The sequence below is a fragment of the Rhinolophus hipposideros genome (assembly GCF_964194185.1).
Source record: "Rhinolophus hipposideros genome assembly, chromosome: 11".
Taxonomy (NCBI): Eukaryota; Metazoa; Chordata; class Mammalia; order Chiroptera; family Rhinolophidae; genus Rhinolophus; species Rhinolophus hipposideros.
Genome location: NC_138057.1, coordinates 64,640,902 through 64,666,877, shown reverse-complemented (window position 1 = coordinate 64,666,877; position 25,976 = coordinate 64,640,902). Strand labels below are relative to the sequence as shown.

At 36.4% G+C, this 25,976-nt stretch overlaps 1 protein-coding gene across 4 annotated transcripts in view; it reads right to left on the bottom strand.

The window, feature by feature from the left end:
* Positions 1-25,976, bottom strand: part of KIAA1958 — a 129,397-nt gene that overhangs the window by 45,917 nt on the left and 57,504 nt on the right. For all 4 annotated transcript variants that reach the window (XM_081065401.1, XM_081065402.1, XM_081065399.1 and 1 more), the window contains one exon: positions 16,930-18,124. In XM_081065401.1, the coding sequence (XP_080921527.1) occupies positions 16,930-18,100 (1,171 nt within the window). In that variant the 5' untranslated portion in view covers positions 18,101-18,124. The remainder of the gene's footprint in view (positions 1-16,929; positions 18,125-25,976) is intronic.

The window sequence follows — 25,976 nt, the reverse complement described above, 5'->3', positions numbered from 1 at the left end:
GTATAACAGAAGCAAACCCATGGCAAGTGAGCCTAATGGTTAAGAGCATGAACTTGGGAACCAGACAGCCTAGGTCAGAATCCCAGCTCTCTCACCTTCTTACTGTGTGACCTCTAACAAGTTCGACCATTTGTGCCTTAGTTTCTTCATCTGTAAAATGGAGTTAATTATAGTCCTAACTTCATAGGGCCGTGAGAACTGAGTCCCATAAGTACTTAGTGAAATAATAAGCACTCTATAAGTACTGACTATTTTTATTGTTATTTAGTATGCAGTAATCAAGGAGAGCTCACAGTGTATGACCCTGCCTACTGAAGAGGAGTTTGAAAGTAAAATAATCATCACCATTCATTAATAGTTCATCAGTATGTCAGACAGAACTGAGTATTTGAGAAGCACTTTTCATGAGTTTGCCAAAATTCTATGGCTTCAAAGACAGAACAAACTCGAACACAATATACCATGTTTCCCTGAAAATAAGACCTAGCCAGACCATCAGCTCTAATGCGTCTTTTAGAGCAAAAATTAATATAAGACCCAGTATTATATTAATTATATTATTTTTTATTTTATATTATATTATATATTGTACCCGGTCTTGTATTAAAATAAGATCCGATATTATATTGTATTGTATTATATTATATTATACCCGGTCTTATATTAATTTTTGCTCCAAAGGACGATTTAGAGCTGATGGTCCGGCTAGGTCTTACTTTTGGGAAACACGGTATGAGGGAGCATCGGATGGATTTAAGAGATGAAATGCTGTATCACAAAAGAAATAGTTATAACAAACTTTTGATTACAAACCATCTCATCCTTTTAATGTACATTCAATTTACAGGACTGCATACCTTAATTAATGAGGATCAAATTGTGAAGACATCATTTACTGAAAATGCACAATACCGTCAAAAACACAAAGGAATTATTAATCAACTTGAAATAAAAGATGGATGGTACATAAAGCAAAGTAAAACAGATAACATAAAAATGGAAATACACAAAACTCTACTAAATTACCTCCTCCTTTTCTGAGGTAGACTATTTGTATTCATTAAATTCCATCCAAGAAGTAGTAACCTAATGGACAGAAGGATGCTAATTTCAGTAGATAATAACAAACCATATATTTGAAAAGTTCACTGTAAAATAAAAATTCAAGTATTTTTCTATATAGATTAGTTTTATATTACCCACAACAGGAAAATAAAGCTTTTTTGTTTTTTTAACAATGAGATAGATGGCTGCTAAATTATTGTACATAGAATAATTTAGAACAGTAATTATAACGTATAAAGGCGCAGAAGAAACCAACACCAGATTCCTGTCCTGTGTTCTTAAAGGTGAACAATTAGACTAGGCATCAGGAGAAAACTGGCAGCATTAAGAGATGGATAAAGGGACAGGAAAACTGAAGGAAAAGGTAATTCAAGGACAGAAGATATTAGCTTGGTGCAATTATGCAGTTTTTGCAATTATTTTTCACCTTTTAAATCGCTATTACTTTTGTACCAACCTAATAATTTAAAAAAAACCTAATTAAAATTCTCAAAGAGATTTGAGAAATTATTATAGGTATAATCCTTATAAAATAAACAAATACTAAAGGAAAACTTCAAAGAAATCGTATTAGAGGAAAGGAATTTTTAGCTATTTAAAGACTCAAAGTTTACTTTCCACTTGACCATTTTTGGGAAGTTATTTGACGGACTCCAGCAAAATAAGGAAAGAGAGACTGCGGGAAACAAAATCTAAGGAACAGTGGATATAATCCAGGGGAAACCTCAGGGGAAACCTTTAGGGTTGGAGGGTTACCTCAGGCTTACATTAAATGGACTCTATCCAAATTGCAGCAGGAAGACTTAAGACCCAAAATGGTAATTTTGGGGGGAACCACACAGAGATGGTAAGGGCACATTGCTATTTTGTCAAGAAATGCTACCAAACAATTTAGGGACTCCCTCCCTCCCTCCCTCTCTATCTCCCTTCCCAAAAGCTAGACTAGTACCATGTTTCATTGATTTTAAGATGCAAGTCTTCACATTTTAATATCCCTGAAATTTGTCTCACACTTCCTGGGGATTATAGTTTAATTGGTAGCTTGCTTTTTCTTTCTTTGTGGAACATACAATAACGGTACGTCTTATAATCAAAGACATTTCAGATGCAATGAAATACAGTAATAATAATGCCGGGACATACTTATTGAGGACTTACTCTCTGTACCAGAAATTGCTCTAAGCCCTTTAACACAGATTGTCATTTATTCACACAATTGTGAGGAATATTTTTTCAGTGTCCCAGAGTCATCAGGAAGGAAAGAAACCCAATCTTAGAACACTAATAGATATGAATAACATTTACACTGTCAAAATAACATAAATGCTGTTATTGGTTTTGAATGTCTAGAGTCAACTTAAGGAGAAAGCAGAAAGGCTGAGTTATGGCCACAAAAGAGAATGAAGATACTGACAACCTTGCAAAGTTAAGAATATGGTAAAAAAAAGGGAGGGGAAATCAGTGAAAGGAAGAATAGAGACACTAATATCTTCACCCTGATGCTGAGAAAACATATTATTTCCTCTTTTTCATTATTGTTAATTTTTCTATTGGTTACTTGTGTATTTTAATCGCATAGCAACCAAATATTAGAAGGGTAATGAAAATGAGTTAAATCATCATTCATAAGCAGTATGTAATATTTCTGAAACTGATACATCAAGGAAAAAAATCAAGAAACAGATGTATACAATATTGTTCAGCAATATTATTTTATTGATTGCTGCATACACATATTACACCTTGATAAAAATAAATTGAAAAGGCAATAAATATTATTGTTTTTGTTTAAGAAAGCAATCCCTTAGTTTTAAGGCAGTATTGAGGAATCAACCTGATACATATCATAACTGAAGTCAATAAACCAACTAAGGTGCATAGATCACTAAATCAGATTTACTTGACTGTAAATCTGATCACTGTTCTCACCTAAAATAAAGCTTAAAATCATCTTGTAGCCATAGAAGTATAATGTATCACTTTGCCATGTTATATAAATACTTATTGTAAGTCTAATACACTTTTGGGAACACAAGCCATTAGTTACATAAATGAGATCTAGATTGAGAATTATTGCTGGCCCTAAAATACAGTGGATCTGCACTCTGCCCTTCCCTGTGGAGACCCAAGATGGTCACGCAGAGCTCAGTGAGTGTGGAGAAGGGGAGGCTGCTGCTTCTCTGAGGAAAAGAGAAACAGGGATGACCGGACACTGAAGCTAAGTCTTCAGTGCCCCACACCGACTTGTTTGCTCTGGGTTGTATACGATTTCATCTTTTCAGACCACAAGGAATGGATACCCAGGCTAGAAAATCAAGGTCAAGGCCTTTTCAATCTGAACTGCTTCCTGGCTCCCAAACAGTCTTAGTCAAATCCGCATTCACTGAAGAAGAATTATATTCTGAGGTTTACAGCTATTCGTTAGTCTGCTGTATTTGGGCACGTTGCATATTTGGAAGTTTCAATTATGTTTAGGTGAACTTCTAAATATATAAAAATAACAGTTTTTACTTCATTCGTATAATAGAAAAATGTATTTTAAAGAAATAAAGTTAATTGGGAAGATTTTCTTGTGAAATATTAAAACAAATGATAAGGAAGGATGTGCAAGCACTGGAGAAAAAGTGATAAAACGTAATTTTTCAAAAAATTGTGTATTTGCACAATAGAGAGCAATTAACTTAATTTTCTATTTTTGCCTTTCAGAAAACTAGTAAACAATTACATTTTTAATTCTTAAAGATAGGTCATTGGTTGTCTGCAAAAATATGCAATATTACAATTTTAATAGAACTAGGCTCCTGTTATCTTTAGCAGAGAGAAAGTGTTTCAAATAAATTATGATGTGGAATGGGTTGCCTGCAGCCTCTGCACATTTAATTTCCAGCTAAGAAAGATTCACCTTTCATTTATCATTGTGGCTTAATTATTCATTTAACCATTTTAACCATATATCATCCTAGAAATGGCCTTAATAAATGTATTATCTAAAGGCAATCAGTTTAGTCTTACAAAGTCATTCATAGTTGAACAATATCTTGGTTCAGTTTTGCTTTTTTCAATTGGAGATGTTTGGAGAGGGTAAGTGTTAGGATGTCTTTCTCCCATTCGTGAAGGCAGTATGAGAACAGGAACCATGTTTTTGCCCTCTATGTTGCTATACTCCCAGTAGCCAACTTTAACTTTGCAACTGTAGTCTTCCAGTGGATACTTGTTGAGGAATCAATGAATGAATAAATGAATGAATGAATGGTCGTAGCACGCTTCAGAATTATTAACATTGTTTTATCTTATACAGAGAATTATGACTTCACTGTAGATATCTGTGTCCTGAAGACCTTTCTGCATTACCTAAAACAGTGCCTTTGGATAGAAAATATGAGGATGTCAACAGAGATCCTGAGAGGCCAAATACTCAGCTGTGCTCAAGGTCTGTACTTCCTAACTCTCAAAACAGTAACCTCATCTCCTCCTGTGCAGTGCCTTTCTTGTTGCCTCATTTGAGCACTTACTGCCTCTATCTGGTCACTGTAATACCCTATGTCGAAGGCTCTTGTGTCCCAGTCTCTACCTTCCCACTGTTAGCAGTGTGATCTTCTAAGATAATGAACTGTATCCCTCTTCTCCTCATGTAGGACATTGGTGACATCACATGCACAGATGGCACCAGCCTGACTTTCCAGCAGTAACTCTGATCCCTCCGAAATCTCCTCTCAAGCCACACTGAAATCCCTGCTTCCCTAAGTAGTCTGCGTATGCCCGTGACCTAACATCTTTGTTCATGTTGTTCCTTCAACTGGAAATGCCCTTCCTTGTGTCCCATAAGGCCTCTTTGTATCCACTAGGAGTTGGAGTTGTTTTGCCTGCCTCCTGCTCTAAACAAGGAGATTCTGGGGGCAGGGAATTTGACATTCATCTCTGTATTTTCACCAGCCCTGCCATACAGTTGATTCTGAAAACAAAAATTGATAAATTGAAGTGCAAGTGATGTGTCCAGATGCTCAGTAGAAAAAGAGACTAAGACACATGTCTCCTTGTTCCTGGTACTATTAAACTGTGGGTCCTTTTAAAAATGAATCTCAGAAAAAATAGATGATTTCTTTAGGATATACTCTAGCAGCCTAAAGTTTGGATAAGTGATAGGCATGACCTGAAAATGAAAGAAGGGGCAGCAATCAGTGATTCTGGTTATTTCTACACCAAGACAAGCAGAGTTAGGGACCATGGTGCAAAGCAGCAACTCCATCTCTCTTAGTAAGTATGAGATCAAGTTTCTTCCCATTGTAACTACAAGCAAATCATCTAGTGTTTTTGATGCCTCATTTCCCTTCAGTAAAATAAAGGAAACAATCTCTTTCTTTGTGTGATTCAGGCAGTGTTAATCCTAGAAATAAAAGTGCTACATAGGTAATAGAGGACATGTTGTTTCTGTGTTTTTTTATTTATTCCAGCAGAACTTAAAAAAAATTCCCCATGACAGCATCCCATCATAATCATAAGGAGGAAAGCCATAGTACTGAAATTTGTAAGAATAGTTGTCAAGTTCTTTGTTCATAAACAAGTACACTGGAAGACAATGTTTGTCAAGTTTTGCTTTCTTACAAAAAACCCTTCTGTATTCAGTAATAATAACAATGTCTTAATGCCCACAATTTTATTTATGCTTCATAATCTGTATTTTAAAAGTAATCACATTAAAAAATATACAGAAAAGGATACAGAATAATATTAAAGTATGCTTACCATGAACCAGAGGGCTTTGTGTAAATTAATTTAATCCTTATATCAACTCTATAATATAGATACATTATTTTCTTCATTTTACAGATGAGAAAGCTAAGCCACAAAGAGGTTAAGTAATTTGCCAAAGCCACCCAGAAAATGAGTGACAGAGCTGGGGTTTGAATCCAGGCAAGCGTGAGTCTGGATTTCCATAATTAAGCACTGAGCTTATACTGCTTCTTGTATGACACAAATTCACGTTCCTGTCATTCCAAATTTAACACGTTAATATTTTGTCATATTTTTTGCATGTTTTAAAAAGAAAATGTTACAGGTACAGTTCAAGTTTCCTGTGCACCCGTTTCAATTCCCCCTCTTCCTCAAAGGTAACCATTATCATGTATCTGGTGTGTCTCCTTTATTCCATGTTTATGTGTGTTGTGTGTATGTACGCGTATATGTATAACATACAGTAGTACGTAGTAATGTGTTTTTTAAAGGTATGGTACTCTAAGTATTAATCTGCAACTTTGTTTTCAAGATTTATCTGTGTTAATAAATGCAGACTTGGCTGATGCATATATTCCACTGAAAAATACATCACAATTTATCTGTTTTTCTATTGGCAGACATTGAGGTTGTTAACTGATTTTTTCCCTTGTTACCACAAAATTGCAATGTATACCTGTGTACATTTTTATTTTTGAGAAAAAATATACATATATATATATATATATATATATATATATATATATGGAAGTTTCTCTAGGGCAGAAGTCTAGAAACTGAAATCCTAGGTTGTATGATACGCACATCTTTATTAGATACTGTAAATTGCTCTCCAAAATCGTTGTATCGATTTATATTCCCCCCAACATGTTCCCATTTTCCCATACGTTCAACACTTAGGATAGTTAAAATTTATAACTTATGCCTTTCTGATGGTACCTTATTGTTGTTTTAACTAGCATTTCCTTGATTACCAGTGAGGTTGAGCATTTTTCATGTTTATTAACTCTATGGGTTTCCTCTTATTAGAAGTGCTTCTTCATTTCCTTTGCTCATTTCCCTACTGGGTTATTTGACCTTTCCCCTGCTGATCTGTGGCAGTTCTTTATATATTCTGGATATGAGTATTTTTGGTTATACACATAAAAATCGTTTCATAGATTGTTGCCTGTCTTTTAACTTTGTTTACGGTATCCCGTCCCAGCTAAGATTTTTATTTTAAGGCTGTCACCATTTTAATTTTTTTCCTTTATGGTTGTGCTTTCCACGTCATGTTTAAAAACTCGTCCAAACACTACAGCCATTTTGCAATATTTCTGTCAAACAGTTTTAAGTTTCATATCTCCACATTTAGATCTCTCAACATTTGCTTTCACGTCTGATGTGAAGTAAGGATCTAATTTTACTTTGTTCCACATGGGTGACAGTTGGCCAACACCATTCATTGACTGGTCCGTCCTCCGCCCATGGATTTGTCATGACATCTGTTTCCCATATAGTTCCTGTATATGTATACGTATGTTTCTGAGCTCTTTATCCTGTTCCATGGCTCTATTTGTCTATCTTTATATCAGACCATTCCATTTTAATTACTACAGCTTTATAATAAGATGTGTAAGTTATACATTATATGTTACATAAGTTATAATGGGTTTTCATTATTGCCTTGGTAAAACTTTCTTTGTAAAAACCCAAATACTTTGAAAAGACATGCATTCAATTCTTTTTCTTTTTTTAACGGAATTACTGTACTTAATCACATATCTCCTTTCCATACCTCTCTCTGCCAGTGTAGAAAACAAGGCTGAAAACTATTCATTTAACACCCAGGCTTTCTCTTTTCTAAGAACTGCATTGCAGGAAGGAAGAAGGGGAGTGTTCACCAGCCAGGGTCTGGAGACCAACCCCTCAGCTCCTTAAATGCATCATGATTACAGGCTTTCTACTATACCTAAGGTATCCCCCACCACCACTCTGACAATTGCCTTGTGACTGATTGGGGAGGAAGGGCTTTACGACACTGGCACTTCTGGGAAAGAAGATCCTGACACCCAAGTAGGAGAGTCAATAACTAGTGATCTTCAAGAAGAGAAACAATGAGACCTTATGCTACCAGCAGAGGGATGGAAGGTAGCCTCCAAAAGGCTGTGGAAAGGGGTGCTGTTAGTACAGATCTGCAATGGCTCATGGAGCTCGGTAACACATTAGGGATCTATAATTCCATCAAGGTTTGGACTTGCTCTCTCTTTCTATGGACATCATGTCCCATATCATAATGGGGGAGAAGGACTGATTTCTTCACTGCCCCATTAGGTAAGTGGAGGAATGAAACAAGGTTATTGCTTTTAGATGATGTTGCTAACATCAAGCAGTGAGTCCTGGGAACTCCTGGGCCCAGGTACATAACTTTTCCCTAGGGTATGTTCTTGTTGTCAATTATTTATCCACACGATGGCCATCTGCATACTATGTGCAAGGCACTAGCATTGAAGCGGAGGGCGCTGTGTGGTTCCATTAAAGTCTCCAGCTCCAACCAAGTCTGTCTCAGTATTACTAGAGAAAGGGAACACAAGTCAATTAGTAAGCATCTAGTCCATTAAGTTTATGCTAAGAAATAGGCCTAATAGATCACCAGACCTCAGCAAACATTCCATATTACCGCCACTACCAATTGCAACTCGAAGATGAAATTATGTAAGGAGGAAAAGAAATGGAAGGTACAAGGAAGAAAAGAAGTATACGAGGCAATACAAAACGCCAATGTCTAGATTTCTAATATTCTCCTAATTTGGGCTACCTCCTGGTGGTTTTGCTGTTTAGTTTCTTTGCCATAGGGATCAAACTGAGAAATGGTGAAGAAATAAAACAGATCATTTCAGGAAATAGTCTCATGTGAGTTTACCTGGAAAAAGATACACCTAAGGGAAACTAATAATTCAAAATCAACTTTTTAATAAATATTCAACATGGTGATAAGAAGCTCCAACTTGGCACTTCTCTTACTTCATAGAACTGCCCTTAAAGCCCTCGGCTGAAGCAAAGGCACTATGTACCTCCTTCTGCCATTCTAGGTAAGGAATGTGTAACCTATAGGGCCAATCACTCGCCTCAGTGGACATATTTCAGCAAAAACTCCCACTGAGAAGGGAGGGAAGGTTTAGCGTGAGCAGAAGCTATCTCTACCCCTCAGCATCCAATGGGTTGCTTGTACAGTTTGTACACGGAGATAAGCACACAATAGGGGGCATCACGGTACCAGTGGTTACTCACCAAGGGGATGTTATTTATTTAGCTGAAAATACAAACCTAGTGGCAAAAAGGAAATGATTTTATTTTTCATGCAACACCTAGGAGAGGTTAACACCTTTCCTAGGTTCAGAGGCTATATTCCTCCAGATTCTTTGTTTAAAACAATGAAAGTCCAGTTTAGTTAGTTTAGGCAGAAAAAGAATTTAATAAAGGCCACAGAATTTACTAATGTAACTCAGACTTGGAGGTGTCTACAAATAATTCCCCGACCACATCAGAGATTTGCTCTCGTAGAGAAAACTCCAGCTTGGGCCTCTAACAGTGGAACTACTATTGGAACGCTGCTCCTGCAGCCTCTACAGACTGTTATTTACCAAAACAGATTCTTTCAGGTACTTCTGATTAGAGTCTGGTGTGCACGTATTTGACTGGCAAAGCCTGAGATCATAAGACTGTGCCCTCCCTGCAATGTAAACTCAGAAAGCAAGTTTCCTGGTGTTCCAGGAAATTCTGTGGCCTTTATTAAATTATTTTTCTGCCTAAACTAGCTAGACTGGGCTTTCATTGTTTTAAACAAAGAATCTGAAGGAATATAACCTCTGAACCTAGTGGGGACAGGCAGACGCACAAAGGAGGGAATTCTCTCACACAGGAAGTATTCAGAGTTACTGGGTGGCCAGATGAAATAACAATGAGCCTTAGAATGCGGATCCTGCATTCCTCAGATCACTGCTTCTCAAGCTTCAGTGTGCACACAAGTTACCTGGAGAGCTTGTTAAAATGCAAATTCAGATTCCGTGGGTCAGGGGTACAGCCTGAAATTCTGCACTTCTAATTAGCTCCCAGATGATACTGGTGATACTGGTCCGTGGACCCTGTTTTAGTAGATGAATGGGTGTAACTGCATTAAATTGGAATCTACATCAGTATTTAAGAGTATTGAGCACAAGCTAATAATGGCAACAAAGACAATGACAATGAAAGTAAAAATAATGGTAGAAACTACTATTCATTAAATGTTTATCATACGTCAGGTACATTCTTTAGTGGGCTTTACCTGTATTTTTACATTTGGTTTTCAAACTACACCCCTCGTTTTCCACTGAATGCATTTTGTTTTGTATAAAATATAATCAAATTGTAAAAACTAGAAGAAAAAAGATAAAGAAATTTTAAAAAACAGAATTGAAAATCTAGAAATAAACCCAATTATAAACAAAACGTGGTATATAAATCAGGCATTATTAACATTACTTTGAAATAAGCAAACTGAGTCTCAGAGAAAAGAAATGACTTAAAGTCACAAGGCCAGCAGGGGGGAGGGGTGGGAATCAAGCTGGGCACGTCTGATTCCAAACTCTGAGTGGCCAGGCTCTCCTATGTCAATGGCCAGCACTGTCCACCATCTCAATCCAGATGAGCACCCCGTTATGAGAAGGAGGGAAACGATGGCATAAACTGAGAATGAATTTGTACTTGGCCTCTCTTACCTTTCAGAATTTATGTCTCAGGTCTTCTTACAGGAAAGCACAGGAAAGGGCATGGCTAAGAAAACAAATTTAGTCTTGTTCCATCTTGCAAAAAGAGGCATATATTTCTTGTGGAATAAGGAAATATATCAAATAACATGTGTGTGTGTGTGTGTGTGTGTGTGTGTGTGAGTGTGTATACACACATATACATGCATACGCACGCACACACACACACACACATTTTTAACTATTTGTATCCCTTATATTTGAAACCTGTTATTTATATACTAAATCTCAAAAAAGAAAACACACCAAAAACAAACAAAAAACAAACCCCACATAAATAGTAGTGGGTATCTCTGGTTTGCTGCCCTTTTCAAGAACAGAATCCAGTGTGTCCTTGGGAGAACACTCCCACCGTTCCCAAACTCAGCTGTGTGGTCTATGTGACTGATCTCAATACCATTTCCAGGGGGAGGGCTTGATGCCTCAAAGACTGATTCAATTTTTAAAAGCTAACTGAACCCAATTTTGAGTAGTTTTTCAAAAGTATTCTATTAAATGCTTTAGACGAACCCCTCTTTTTCTCTGTATGCATTTTGTTTTGTATAAAATATAATTGAATAGTAAAAATTAGAAAAAAGATAAATCAATAAAAATGGAGTTGAAAATCTAGATATAGACTAATTATAAAAAATATGGTACATAAATCAATTCAGTGGAAAATGAGAATTATTCAACAAATGATGCTGGAACATTTGACTACCTGCAAAAATAATGAAGTGAGGTTCCACTCCCAAATATATTTTATTATAGAGTTAAATGTGAAAAAAGAAAGAAGACAGAACGGGAGGAGAGGAAAAGAAAATCAGAAAAGAACCAGAGGAAAATATAGGTAAATATTTCTCTCGTTCAAGGCAGGGAAAGAACTTTCTAAGCAAAATACCAAAGGCAGGAAAGCTGATAACTAACTAGCTAGATAGATAAAGGTAGAAAGAATAGCCTTCATAAAAATTAAGAAAATCCATAGTTCAAAAAATACCACAACGCAATAGTAAAAAAAAAATCTGATTAAAAATGGATAAACAGGGCAGCCAGATGTCCCAGTGGTTAGAACGCGAGCTCTGAACAACAGGGTTGCCAGTTCAATTCCCACATGGGCCAGTGAGCTGCGCCCTCCACATCTAGTAGATTGAAGACATCAAGCTGCCGCTAAGCTTCTGGAGGGTAAGCTTCTGGAGGGGCGGCTGGATGGCTCTGTTGGTTAGAGCGCTAGCTCTTGACAACAAGGTCGCCGGTTCAATTCCCACCAGGGGATGGTGGGCTGTGTCCCCTGCAACTAAGATTGAAAATGGAGACTCGACTTGAGCTGAGCTGCACCCCCAGAACTAGGCTGCAGGACAACAACTTGGAGCTGATGGGCCCTGGAGAAACACACTGTTCCCCAATAAATTTTTTTTAAAAAGTGGAATAATTGAAAATAAAACCACAGTGAGAAATCACCTCACACCTATCAGAATGGCTACTATCAAAAAGATGAGAAATAACAAGCGTTGGTGAGGATGTAGTGAAAAGGGAATCCTTCTGCAACGTGAATCGATACAGCCACTCTGGAAGACAGCATGAAGGTTCCTCAAAAATTTAAAAGTAGAATTACCATCTGATTCAGCAATTCCCTGGGTATTTATCCAAAGAAAATGAAAATGCTAATTCAAAAAGACAGATGTACCCCCATGTTCATTACAGCATTATTTACAATAGCCACTATATGGAAACAACCTAAGTGTCTACTGATGGATGAACGGACAAAGAAGATGTGATACACACACAAACACACACACACGCACACACACACTCACTGACATATTATTCAGCCATAAAAAAATGAAATCTTGCTATTTTTGACAACATGGATAGACCTCAAGGGCATTAAGCTAAGTGAAATAAATCAGGAAGAGCAAGACAAATACCTTATGATTTCTCTTACATGTGGAAATCTACACCAAGAAAAAACAAAACAAGCTCATAGATGCAGAGAACAAAATGGTGGTTGTTAGAGGTAGGGGGTAGAGGTTGAGAAAAAGGAGTAAATTATTTTTGTTTCTGTTTGACTAAGTTGAATTAAAAAAAATTGGGTATTAAAACATTCTAAAGAAAAAAATGCCGTCAACAAAATTAAAGGTTAATGGTAAATTAAGAAATGTATTTCTAATATACATGATTATGTATTTCCAACATACCCAATCAACTATGAGTTAATATTTCAAATATATAAAGAATATATATGAATCTATTAGAATAAGATAAAAATGTGTATTTTCAAAAGAAAAAACATATATATATATATATATATATATATATATATATATATATATAACAAATCTGATAAGCGGAAGTTGATTGCTTGCTACTACAAAACTTCTGATATAAGAGCTGAGGTCTCTGCACAAAATTATAGGGTGTGGTGTGTATGTGTGCATATTTAAGAAATATACACATAAAAACCCAACTCATGGTGTAATAGAGATTTAAAATTATGCCAAATGTCCAAATTAAAAACCTCAAAAACTAATAGAATCTAAGCTGCTGGGAGATAGTCAATAATTCTAATAATGTACGTTCTCTTTACTTGTTACTATTTGCTAAGATTTGGGTTGAACAGTATGACAGAACTGACATGAAAATTAATAATTTTATCCACACCTTGATAACATTTTATAACATTGTGAGTTTAGTTCTGAACAGAAATAAGGATGATTTTCCAGTGGGGGAACAGAATTAAATGACATCAGTAAAACTAAACAAAGTGGAACAATTTCTCTTTGTTCTGGCTGATTCAATAGTCATTTGTCAAATTCTTTACTTAAAAAAAGTTACTCAAAGGTATGTAATATTTCTACAATGATTTGATAAAGACTCCATTTGATAAAGACTTATACGACATCCATTTTAAATGTCCCTGATTCTGCTTTCAGCTATTTCTTTCAGAACCTCTCTTCTTTGCTTAATCCAAAGTATGCTATACTTATTAACTGTGTAAGGTTCATCTGTACATATTTACTCACATACATTTATTTGGATGTGCTGGATTCTAAATTAAAAAAAAATCTATGTTTATAATAAACACTATTTACTGTAAATAAATATACAAAATAAATAAGTAAAATTTTGAGTACAACTATTTACTATAAATAAATATGCAAAAACAAATAAAACTTTTATAGCACAAAGCATAGTTTGGGCTCTGTGCAACAAAGATAAATTGTTAAGTTATCTTCACATATCTCTCCCAATAGAAAAATGTCAATCAGATTTTTAATTGTCCCATTGATGTTTCCAATCCAAATAGCTTCTCTAAAAACCCAACAATATCTTAGCAACATAATATCCTTCCACAGAGCAATGAATGAAAACATCAGGATCATTCCTTGGAAACTCCAATCACCAGTTCTTCAAGACTGTTTTTCTTGAAGGTTCATCTCCACGCTAAACTTATCCTCTCTGGGAGAATAAAGCCAAATCATAATTTATGACTGTGTATGTTATGTGCCATCCTTGGCCATGCTTGCTTTTTATAGCTATCATAAAAAGTGCAATTTCATTGAGAAAAGGAAAAAAAAAAACCCTAAGAAAATGTAATCTATACAACAAAAAAATAGATTAAAATACTTTTTGCGGGGCCGGCCCGGTGGCGCAGGCGGTTAGAGCTCCATGATCCTAACTCCGAAGGCTGCCGGTTCGAATCCCACATGGGCCAGTGGGCTCTCAGCAACAAAAATAAATAAATAAATAAATATACTCTTCTCTACGTGTTTAAAAAAAAAAAAAAATACTTTTTGCAATAGGCTGAATTTCTTCTCTGAAATAGTTATATATCGTAAGATACTCATATTTGGTTTAGTAAAGAGCCTCAATATCTCATTTACTATCCATTCGGCAGATGCAAGGACGTCTTGCCATCTCGCTTTACAGAGGTAATTTAATGGAAGTGTGTGCAACTCAAGTTAACAGTCTTACTAAGCTGTTTTGGTGTACTGACCCACTTTGCAAAATACATTTCTGAATTCCACCCTCAAATATAATTTAAGTGAGAATGTAGAAAACTCTGTCAAGTCTCCTCTTTTACAAAAAAAAGGTGGGGGAGAGACAAATCAAATGAACAATTATTTAAGTGAAAAGGTACTCCTTATATCCTGTAGGTATCAAGAGTGAGAGTTCCTTGTAGTACAAAGACTTTTGCCAGCCTAATAAAGACAACATTGTACCTAATGATGTGACTATTAGCCAAAGACCAAGTTATTATTAAATGACTAAAGTAAACTTAAAAAAAAAAAAAAAGAAAGAAAGAGAAGGAAGGAGGGACAACCCACGGAATGGGAGAAAATATTTATAGATCATGTATCTGATAAGGGACTTGTAATCAGAATGTATAAAGAGCTCATCATACAACTTACCAATAAAAAGACAACCTAATTAGAAAATGGCCAAGGATTCGAATTTCTCAAAAGAAGATATACAAAGGGCCAGTAAGCACATGAAAAAAAATTCAACATTAGTCATTAGGATAATGTAAATCAAAACCATAATGGGATATTACTTCACACACCCAAAGGGACAGCTATAATTTTTTAAAAAAACAGAAAATAAGAAGTATTATTGAGCATGTGGAGAAATAGGAAACTTTTACAATACTGGTAAGACTGTACAATGGTGAAGCTACTTTGGAAAACAGTTTGGAAACTTCTCAAAAAGTTAAACATAGAGTTACTAGAGAACCCAGCAATTCCACTTCTAAGTTATTGCCCAAGCGAAATGAAATATCCACATAAAAAGTTGTACACAAATGTTATTAACAGCATTATTCACAATAGCCCTCAAATAGAAACAACCTGAATGTCATCAACTGATGAAAGAAAAAACAATATGGTATTACCCATACAATGAAATATTACTTGGCAATAAAAAGGAAAGAATTGCTAACACACACTACAAAATAGCTTAACCTTAAAAAAATTATGCAAGTGCAAGAAGGCCGTCACAAAAGGCTACATGACTCCATTTATATGAAATGTGCAGAAATAGGCAAATCCATAGAGATGGAAAGTAGATTATTTGGTTGACGGGGGCTGGAATGTGGGGGAAGAGTGATTGCTAATGGGCATGGGGTTTCTTTCTGGGGTGATGAAAATGTTTTGAGATTAGATAGTGGTGATGGTTGCACAAGTTTGTGAATATACCAAAAACCACTGAATTTGTACATTTTAAAAGAGTGACTTTCATGGTATGTGAATTATGTCTCAAGAAAGCTATTATTTTAAAATGCAATAAAAATGAATAAACTGAAAAGCACAATTCTGAATCAAGATGGGACTATTTTCAATTGTATATTTTATTATAGTACCATGACTATGTTAGAAAAATCATAAACCAAAGATTTCCTTTGGGGATCTTAAGGTTGACACTAACATTGGGAAAGCATTTTGTAAAGTCACTTAATTCTAGAAAGTTACAAGGTAAAGGCACAGGTATCTCAGGATTCTAGGAAGCTCTTCCCAAAATACATGACTTTCTTGAGAGGGAGTAAAATGAAACCAAAATGAGCCACAAATTTCTGCTTTCTATACCCTCTGCATGTCTGTTCATCCTCGTCTATGTTCCAATTTCTGGCCTATTAGACTTGAATCATGAACCTAAAAGTGTGACATCCAAACCTTCTTCATATAATAATAGCCCAGATTAAAGAAGTACCGAATGTTAAAATTACAGAACATTAGAATGTTAGAATTACAGATAGAGGCCTCATATAATTGTTTCCCTTTCCTCCTCCCAATCCACTCCAGTTAGACGCACGTATTCCAGAAATGCAAGCTATCTGGTTCTTTTAAATTTTGAGAGATCAAATACTTCTTTTAGAAAGATTTGTTGCTTTTTAAAAAATTTGTTTTAACTGCCGCACCAACGAAAACGAACAGAAATGCCAAGCTGATTTAGACAAATAAATGGAAAAACATTAGGCCTATTGTCATTCTGTGACTAACCCAACGTCATTTTGGTTTCAAAGAACAACCAAATATCTCGAAACTAGGGCAGCATAAAAATGTTTTCAAAAATAACTGTATAAAAATGCAGCTTAAGATTAGATACAAACCTTAAATCTAGCCATGCAATATCAACAGCACAATCCTACAGCTATCCCCTCAGCCTTGAGATACATCAACTGGATGTATGGCCTTAATTCAGCATTTCCTTTATAGTAGCACCTGGATGTAATACATTTCACTATTTCTATCTTTCTAAGAATAATAAAGGCCTGAATTATAGCAAACTGAGCCAATGGTTTTAGAAGTGTTGACGGCGCGGAATTCTCTGATGTACTTGGATGAGGGACTCACTGTCACCTCACATGCCATACCTGGTATGCACTGTGCCATGGCCTCAGTGGTTATGGATGGAGCAAGTGGGGGCTGATGCTGACTGGAGCTCACTTCTGGCTCTGTGTTAACTGAGGGAGAAAGGGCTACCTCACAGGAGGACACCTGGCTGGGCAGATGGGGCAGGAACTCTTCAGAAGCAACTTGCTCATCCTGTCCAGGCAGCTGCAGGGCAGACAAAGGGATGCTGATCTGTTTGTTAGGATGGGATGTGCTCACAGGCATCTGCATGGCCACCTGCTGGTTGGTGCTGTGGGCACCAGGGGGCCCTCTGTTTGGTGAAGCCAGAGATGCCCTAGCCGTCTTCTGGACAACTGGTCTGGACATCACAGAGGGGGATGCAGACATACCGTGTGGGTCTAGCTCTGTGCTGATGGCAGATGTTACGTGGGGAATTAGCTTAGCAGACCCGACACAGGAGGGACCAGCCTGAGTCTGAGGCTTGGGTTTTGCCATGTGAGTCAAGGAGAGGGCCGGTCCATCCACTCCTCCAGTCAGCTCTGCATTGGCCACAATGTAATAATCTTCGGGAATCTCTTGTTTGATTTTCTTGATGATGACATCATTGCTGCATTCATCAACCATCTGAGTCTGGGAGCTTGAATGAATAGAAGAGGGTACTATTCCAGGCCTTTTGCGAGCAATGCTTTGAGGCCTTTGGGTCTGAGGTTCAACATCACTATCCTCATCTGTAACAGAGGACTCACAAACCATGTCGAACAGGGTGTTTTCATCTTCATATTCTTCAACAGCTTCATCCAGTTCAGAGGGCTCACTGCAATAAGAGAAGTCACAAGAGTCTCTGGTCCGATTACAGTCTAGCTTCGCTTTCACTGGTCTCCCAGAGTACCTTTCAACTGGGCTAGTCTGTGTCTCTGAGGGCACTCCAATTATACTGGGACTATCAGAGTTAAAACTTCTGTTATCCTGGAAACAGACCCTTTCTTGGGACCCAGCTCTGCAGGTAGCTGTCAGTGGCCAGTGATAAGCATGGCCAGCACTACAGCCCCACATTGCTGTGAGGTTCCCATGGGAACCTTCTGAAAGCAAGTGTTTCAGGTTAGGAATGAGGCTGCAAATAGTCCCATGGCTGTGGGCCCAGCTGACCAATTTGGACAGATTCTCAGATGACGTATGAAGGCAATCCTCCATGTTACAGGATCAGCAGTGTCTTTCCTAAAGGGAAATAATCAAAATAAGAAGCCATTATTACCCAAGATATTCCTGTATCTCAATTCAATTTCCTTGCTATGATCATCATGTAGCATAAAAAAGTAAATGCACTTCAAAACTGCATCTAGTTAATATCACTGCATATGGGCAGGGACTGGAAAAAAATACGCATACTTGTACAGCAAAAAGTAAAAATAGCTGATGCCTTGTGGTTGTGAGATTTGAGAAATTTTTTATTGGTTTTCTTTATTGTTATAATATGCCTACATAAGAAAAAAAGGGAAAGAAAGGAAAAAAAAGAAATAACCAATAAAAAAGAGGTGAGCTTTTCCATGGTACATTTTATGTCCAAAGTCACAAAGAGAGAAGTTCAGTCAGCCCCTTAATAATAAAATGTGTGTATTAATAACCAAGAGGACGCACTTACAACTTCACCCTCTGCCATCAGAAACGTCGTGACTAGAGGAGAGCCAAAAAGGCACTCTGTTCTAGGGTAGATGTCAGGGAGGGGAGACATTCTCTGCTGGGCACCAGACCACAGATGATGCACCTGGGAGTCCAAAGAGACAGTGAGGGGCTACATCTGGGAAGTGGGGAAGAAATGTCTTTAGCAGAGAAGGGAGAACAGATTGGGAAAAGAGCCGCTAGGGGTGCCTGCTAGGGTCAGGGGCACAGGCAGGCTGCAGACCCCAAGAGAGGACAGGTAGGCCAGGTGCCAGCACTCAAACTAAACCGTAAGGGCAGGCTTCCCACCTCCTTGCTGTCTGAAATGCCTGCAACATGGCCTTTCATCTCACAATTGGAGGTAAAAGATGTGTCTGGTGTATTTCACCATCTGCGGTTCCTATACACCCAACGATAACCTACTACCACATAAGAGTAAATCGTTGTTTATTGGGCAGAGGTCAAAAGGAATCACTTGTCGGGATAAGAGTGAAGACATGATGGGCCGGAAAAGGGAAATGGAGCATGTGCAGTCCGCACGTGACTACAAAGGTCAAGTAAGGCTCTGCCAAAAGGGAGTTCTTGGGGAGAATCGGGCAGGGAGGAACAAAGGATTTTGATGGTTTAGTTTGCCCTGGTCATCTACAGCTTGGGTGACAAGAGGTGCCATTCACCTATAAAGACGTGAGCTCTGCACTAAGGTGCCAAGATCTAAACTGCAGCACGAGGTGATCTGAGCCTCCATTCCCCACCCCCGTACCCCGCTTCCACGGCCCCCTCAGCAGGGTTAGGTAAATTTAAATCCTTTAACATGGCAATGAGGCCTGTATGATGGGGCCATGGCCAGAGTCAACCTGCCAAGCCTCACTTCCTACTATCATGGCCTTTCCCCACATTCCTTACGGTCTTCTTTAAACACAGTTCCTCACTCCCCACTGGGCCTCTAAAAACATATGCTTTGGTTTGATGTTCAGCCCTCCTCTTTCTTCACCTGAAAACTCCCTTCAAGGCTGGACTTGGGACCATCTCCTGTTGAAAACTTTCCAGACCCTCTTTCAGCCTCAAGAGATTTATTTAGATTCTCTTCACCTGCACCTCCATCATCCCAAGGCACTTTGTCTTGGCTATACTGTTATCATTCACATTCTTGTCTATCTCCCAGACTTGACTGAGGATTCCCTCAGGATAGAAACTATGATATAATCATTCATCAATGAGGACCTACTTGTGGATACAGAAATTAGTAAGACATGGTAACTGCTCTTCAGATCTTATAATCTATTGTTGCTGCTGAATCAATGAATGAAGAATAAATGAATGAACACATAAATTGGCAGCACCCCCAACACAAGCTGAACATATAAGCCGTCAAATAAGAAACATGAAATTTCCTCCAATCACTTTCATTAGAATCATTCCAGGGATTAGAGGATTTTCTCCGTAGTAGTGTAACCAAAACACAGCTGTCTTGTCTATGCAGGAGAGTAACACACAAGCTACCAGATTTTATGAAGCAGCACAGTAAATGGAAAGAACAGTGACGGCATGAAATTCAGGAACTTCAAATTCGAGTCCTGAAATGGATGTCTGTGGCCTTAGACAAGTCACTAATTATCCCTAAGCCCCAAATGACAGGACTATATGGTCTTTATACTCTAACAATTTATGGACTTATTTATATTCCTTTCATACAATAAAATGCAGATAAAAGAGAAGGCCCGTTTTTTGGTTTTTTGTTTTTTTAATTTCCCAGCTTCCCTTGAAACTGGGGTGGCCATAGGACACAGTTCTGACCAGTGATGTGTAACACAGACTTGTCCGGTTTTTCCCTTTTGGGCCCTCTGTCCTTCCCTTTCTTCCTGCCTGGAACAAGAACCTGGTGGCTAGAGCAGAGGCCCACTTGGAAGCATGAAATAAGAGCTTGAGGGTGAGAGAGACCAGCCCAAAGGAGCCTGGGTCCCTGGTAACTTCCTGGCCATTGCATCAGCTCTGAACTGCCTAGGATTCCTTGCCTTACAGGGAAAGATGAACCTCAATCTTGCTTAAGCCACTGTTGTTGGAGTATTTTATTACATACAGCTAAAGTCAATTACTAATTGATACACAAAAAAATAATACCGACATTTCTGGTTTTGAAACCTTAGAGCAGAATCCTTCATTTTCTCTGCACCATATCCCAGTACAGTTGCTTCTCAGATTGGACTCCACAAATAAATTCTTGAGAGGTCTGTAATTCTATGTCAAAATGTTTGTAACTGTCTTTATTTTGATCATAATAAAAAATACAATTAATATACGAATCGTCTAAACAATCACTTTACATCCAAGTATTGCTGCATGATTTTTAGCACTCGCTTTGCCTCTGCATCTCTACTCATGTTAGTGCCCATAATCACTAAAGTGACATCACTCGACTTCCAATTTGTTGGGAAATCTGTTCGTGCTGTGTTCTTTTTAGCAGATATCAATACAAAAGCTCTTTTGCATTAATAATTTTCAAATGAAAGGCATCATGATTTGACCTCATGAAAATGGCATATGTAATGGTGAAGCAATATACCACTTTAAGTGTCATAGGCTAATGAGAAAATAAAAAAGAGTTAAAAGGAATATGCTTATAGAAAGAAAACCATATACATTAGGGCACAATATTTGAATGAAGTTGTAACCGTTCAAACATGTGGCAGAATCAAAACACAAAATTGTATATAAGCATTTGGAACTCACAAGAACTTAGAGTCTCAGTAAAACACAGTAAAATAGTACCATTGCTGAAAGTCCCAGGAAAAAAAAATAAGACACAAAGTAAACAAAATTAAAAATTTTGCTACAGGCTTATCCACTTTTATAATAACAACCAACTTTTAAGAATCAACAGGTAGTAACTGTAAGTCATTTTTATTACATTTTGAAGTTGACTGGCAATTTCATGAAGAGGCTCTTCAAGTTTTCTCGAGTACCATATGAAAAATTTTTCCAGTATTACTATTAATATATTTCAACCAGTAACTGATGTCAACTAACTGGTGGAGAGCATAATTAGCTGATATTCAGGGTAATTAAATGGATTGAGTCCAAGCTGACAAAGAATAGCTATCAATGTACTGCAGTGTATTCTAAGTTCAATACATAATAGAATCAATGACAAGCCAATCAAGGTACTTTCAAAATGCTGAGTAGTTTCTAGGATGTACTCATTTCCATTAAAAGTCGGATGACAAGCTCTATGCTGAAAATTAATGCTTTTTCTACATCTTCAAGAACTGAAAAGTAACTTCAGATAGTATTTTCACATATCTGATGTGGACAATGACTAGGTGTAGACGCTCAGTTTTACGGAGTTATCAAGTGACACTTCATTAGGAGTTGTACCTAGCACAGTTTATTAAGTACGAGATTTGATTCTCTTAATTTAGCAAAAAAGCTATAAAATTATTATCACCACATTGTATGTTAACTTAGGTAAGAAAATTGGTTTAGTATTTATATTATTAAAGTCAAAATTGGAAACATTAAATATAGAATCAGACTTTCTACCATTAAACCCTACGTTGATCATTAGATTTCAGTAAAACAACAATATAAAACATTATTATTACAGCTAGTATTTATGAAACAATTACTGTTTGTCACGCACTGTTCTAGGACGTGACAAACCAATAATCCTAATTACATCATAACTCTAATAAGTCAGGTAAATTATTGAACTCATAAATAAGTAAACTATGTCGCATGGGCAGAGTAAATGGTGGAACAAAAATCTGACCTTCAATCTTACTCCGGAAAACAAACTCTTAATCACCACACAATGCCTCCAGTATTATAACAGTAAAAAGATATTGTCTCAAGCCTGGTTCCCTATGAATTATGTTCATGCTTTAGTTTTACTTAAGTTGTATTTGTATGTCTGATTTGGTTTACAGCTATATCAGAATTATAAGCATATATGGTGATGGAAGGAGAACTGACTCTGGGTGGTGAACACACAATGGGATTTACAGATGATGTAATACAGAATTGCACACCTGAAATCTATGTAATTTCACTAACAATTGTCACCCCAATAAATTAAAAAAAAAGAACTATAAGCATAAGTTCTGTTAATACATATTTAAATAACATTATGATAAAAATGACTTAAACCAACACTGGGCATGAAGAAGGTCCACAAAAATGTTTTTCTTTCAAAAGTTTGAGAAAAACTTCTTTACATACACACAAAAAAGGTATAAAAAGACTGTTACTGGGTGGGGATGATGTAATACAGAATTGGGGATAATGGAGAAAGGGAGGGGATTAGAAAGCACAATCAGTAACCACAAGATTGCCATGGGGATATGAAAGACAGTTTGGGGAATATAATCAATAATATTGTATAGATTTTGTAGGGTATCCGATGGACACTTGTCTTATTAGGGAGACCAGTTCATGGATGGTGTAGATGCCTGACCACTGCAGTGTACACCTGAAGCTGAAGCTGAATAACATTGTATGTCAACTATAATTTAATATATATAGTCACGGGATATGAGTACAACATAGAGAACAGAGTCAATGGAATTGTAATAGATATATACGATGTCAGATGGGCAACAGATTGGGGGAGGGAGGTTATCACTTTGTGAGGGGTGAAATGTCTAACCATTACATTGTTTTGTACTCCTGAAGCTGGGGAAAAAAAAAGGGAATGAACAAAGTAATAAATATTTCATGTGAGATAACATTTGTACTTTCAGTTTTCCTACTTGTATTATACACACACAAAAATAGAGATTGTTAAATGAAGTTCATAGAGTGTTTAGATGGTCTTTTATCGCTTCCTATTATCTTGTGACATATCTAATCTTTAGTGTAATTTAAGGTACAAATAAAAATGAAACCAAGAAAAAAAGGTAAACATTGTTACTTTTCCAAAACCTGATGAAGCGAGTTACCGACCACATACCAGTGATCTAAGTTGGCTTTCACCCGACGTCATTACAACAATCTGCCCCACAGTCCTTGTAACCTCTCTCTCTAAAAGGTTCTGAACCTTTCAAAGGGTTTGTTGTTACTGTAGTTTTAATACACTAAATTTCAACTGCTGATGGATGACAAACTCGACCTACAAAGAAACAGAAAATCTGAGTAGCCATATATCTATAATACTTTTTAAGTAAAAAAAAAAAAATTTCCAAAAGAAAGAGTTCACTGGCAAATGCTAACACACATTCAGTACCAAAATTTTCCAAAAATAGGAGGAGGGAGCACTACCTAGCTTATTTGAGGAGGCCAGCATAACCCTAATACCAAAACCTGACAAAGGTATTACAATAAAGAAAATTATAGCTTAATATTCCTCATTTGATGCAAAACTACTTAACAAAACATTAGCAAACTGAATCCAAAAATATATGAAATACCACCAAGTAAGACTTATCCCAGGAATGCAAGGAACATGCAAAAATCAATCAATATAATTCAACCTAACAATCCATAGAAGAAAAACCACACAATCATTTCAACAGATGCAGACAAAGTATTTGACAAAATTCAATATTCATTTGTGACTAAAAAAACCTCTTAGCGAACTAGTAATAGCAGGAACTTCCTCAAACTTATAAAGGGAATCTATGAAAAATCTACAGCTAATATCATATTTAATGTAAAAGACTGAATTGTTTCCGCCTAAGATCAGGAATAATGTGCACTTGCATCACTTTTATCCAACATTGTACCAGAGATCATAGCCACTGAAATAATGCAATAAAAATAAAGAAAAGGTTGTGCTCGCTTCAGCAGCACATATACTAAAAATAAATAAAAGGTAGAAAAATTAGAACATAAGAAGTAAAACTTTTATTTATAGATGATATGGCTGTTTATGTAGAAAATTCCAGAGAATTAAAAAAAAAAAAAACTGCTACAACTCATAAATGAATTTAGCAAAGTAATAGGATACAAGATCAATATTCTAAAAATCAATTATTTTCTATATTAGCAACAAAATATTAGAAAATTAAGTTTTAAAAAATTCTATTTATAATTGTGCCAAATATATTAAATACCTAGGAATAAGTCTAACAAAGGATGTCCAAGACTTCTAACTAAAAGCTACAAAACATTGCTGAATTTAAACGTGACTGAAATAAACAGAGATATACCATATTCATGGATTGGCGATTCAGTATTGGTAGGGTGGTCTTATTCCTGAATTGATCTATATATTCAATGCAATTCCAACAAAAATTCCAGCAGGGTTTTTCAGTAGCAATTGACAAGAAATTAGCAATTGACAAGAAATTGATTTTCTATGGAAACTCAAAGGACCTAAAATAATCAAAGCAAATTTAAAAAATAAGAATAAAGGTAGACGACTCACCACCTGATTTCTAGACTTACAATAATTTCAAGCTACTGCAATCAAGATCATGGGGTACTTACCAAAGAATAGATGCAGACATCAATGAAACTGAGTCAGTGTCCAGAAATAGATCCACACATATTTGATTAACTGATTTTTGACAAAAGCGTAAGGCAATTTAACGGGAAAGGAAAATCATTTCAACAAATGGTGTTGGGTGGGTCAATTGGAAACCCATTTAAAGAAACATCAGTCTTTAGTTACACCACACATAAAAATAAACTCAAAATAGATCATAGACCTAAATTTAATACCTAAAACTAGAAAACTTCTGGAAGAAATCAGAGGAGAGAATATCTTAGTGACCTTGGGTGGGAAAAGTTTCTTAGCATGCAAAAAGCCTGAGCCATAAAAAAAATTTCATAAATTGGACTACATCAATGGCTAACAGAATATAAATACAGGGCTTCAGCAGGGATGGAGAAGGTATTCATTAAACTTAAACACACTCAGCACTGCTATCTTCTTTTAGAGGTTCCCCTAAGTAAATTTCAATGCTAGCAAGTAAACTTGGGTGTGGTCTAAAAAGTACTGATGATACCTCCACTAAAAGGCCAGTGATTAACAAAGCTAGAAACAAAGAAAATCAAACAGATGAAAAGTAATGGCTTCTTTAAAAACTAGAATACAGCATAGAGAATATAGTTAACAATGTTGCAACAACTATATATAGAGCCAGGTAGGTGGGTACTAGGCTAATCAGGGAGATCACTGCATAAATTATATAAATGTCTAACCACTGTGCTGTACACCTGAAACTAATGTAAAATAATACTGAATGTCAACTGTAACTGACAAAAGAAATAATTTAAAAAATAAAGGATGATGTGCTTACCTCAAAAAAAAACACTTCCTATTTTATTTTCCCACTAATTACAACTCTTAGAATATAAGAAGAAATCATATAAACCTAATTTCCTCATATCCCCATTAAAGAATGCAATTTATTGCATGTGCTAAAATGAAAAATATTGAAACTAGGATTTTACCCCAAAAAATCTGAATAAT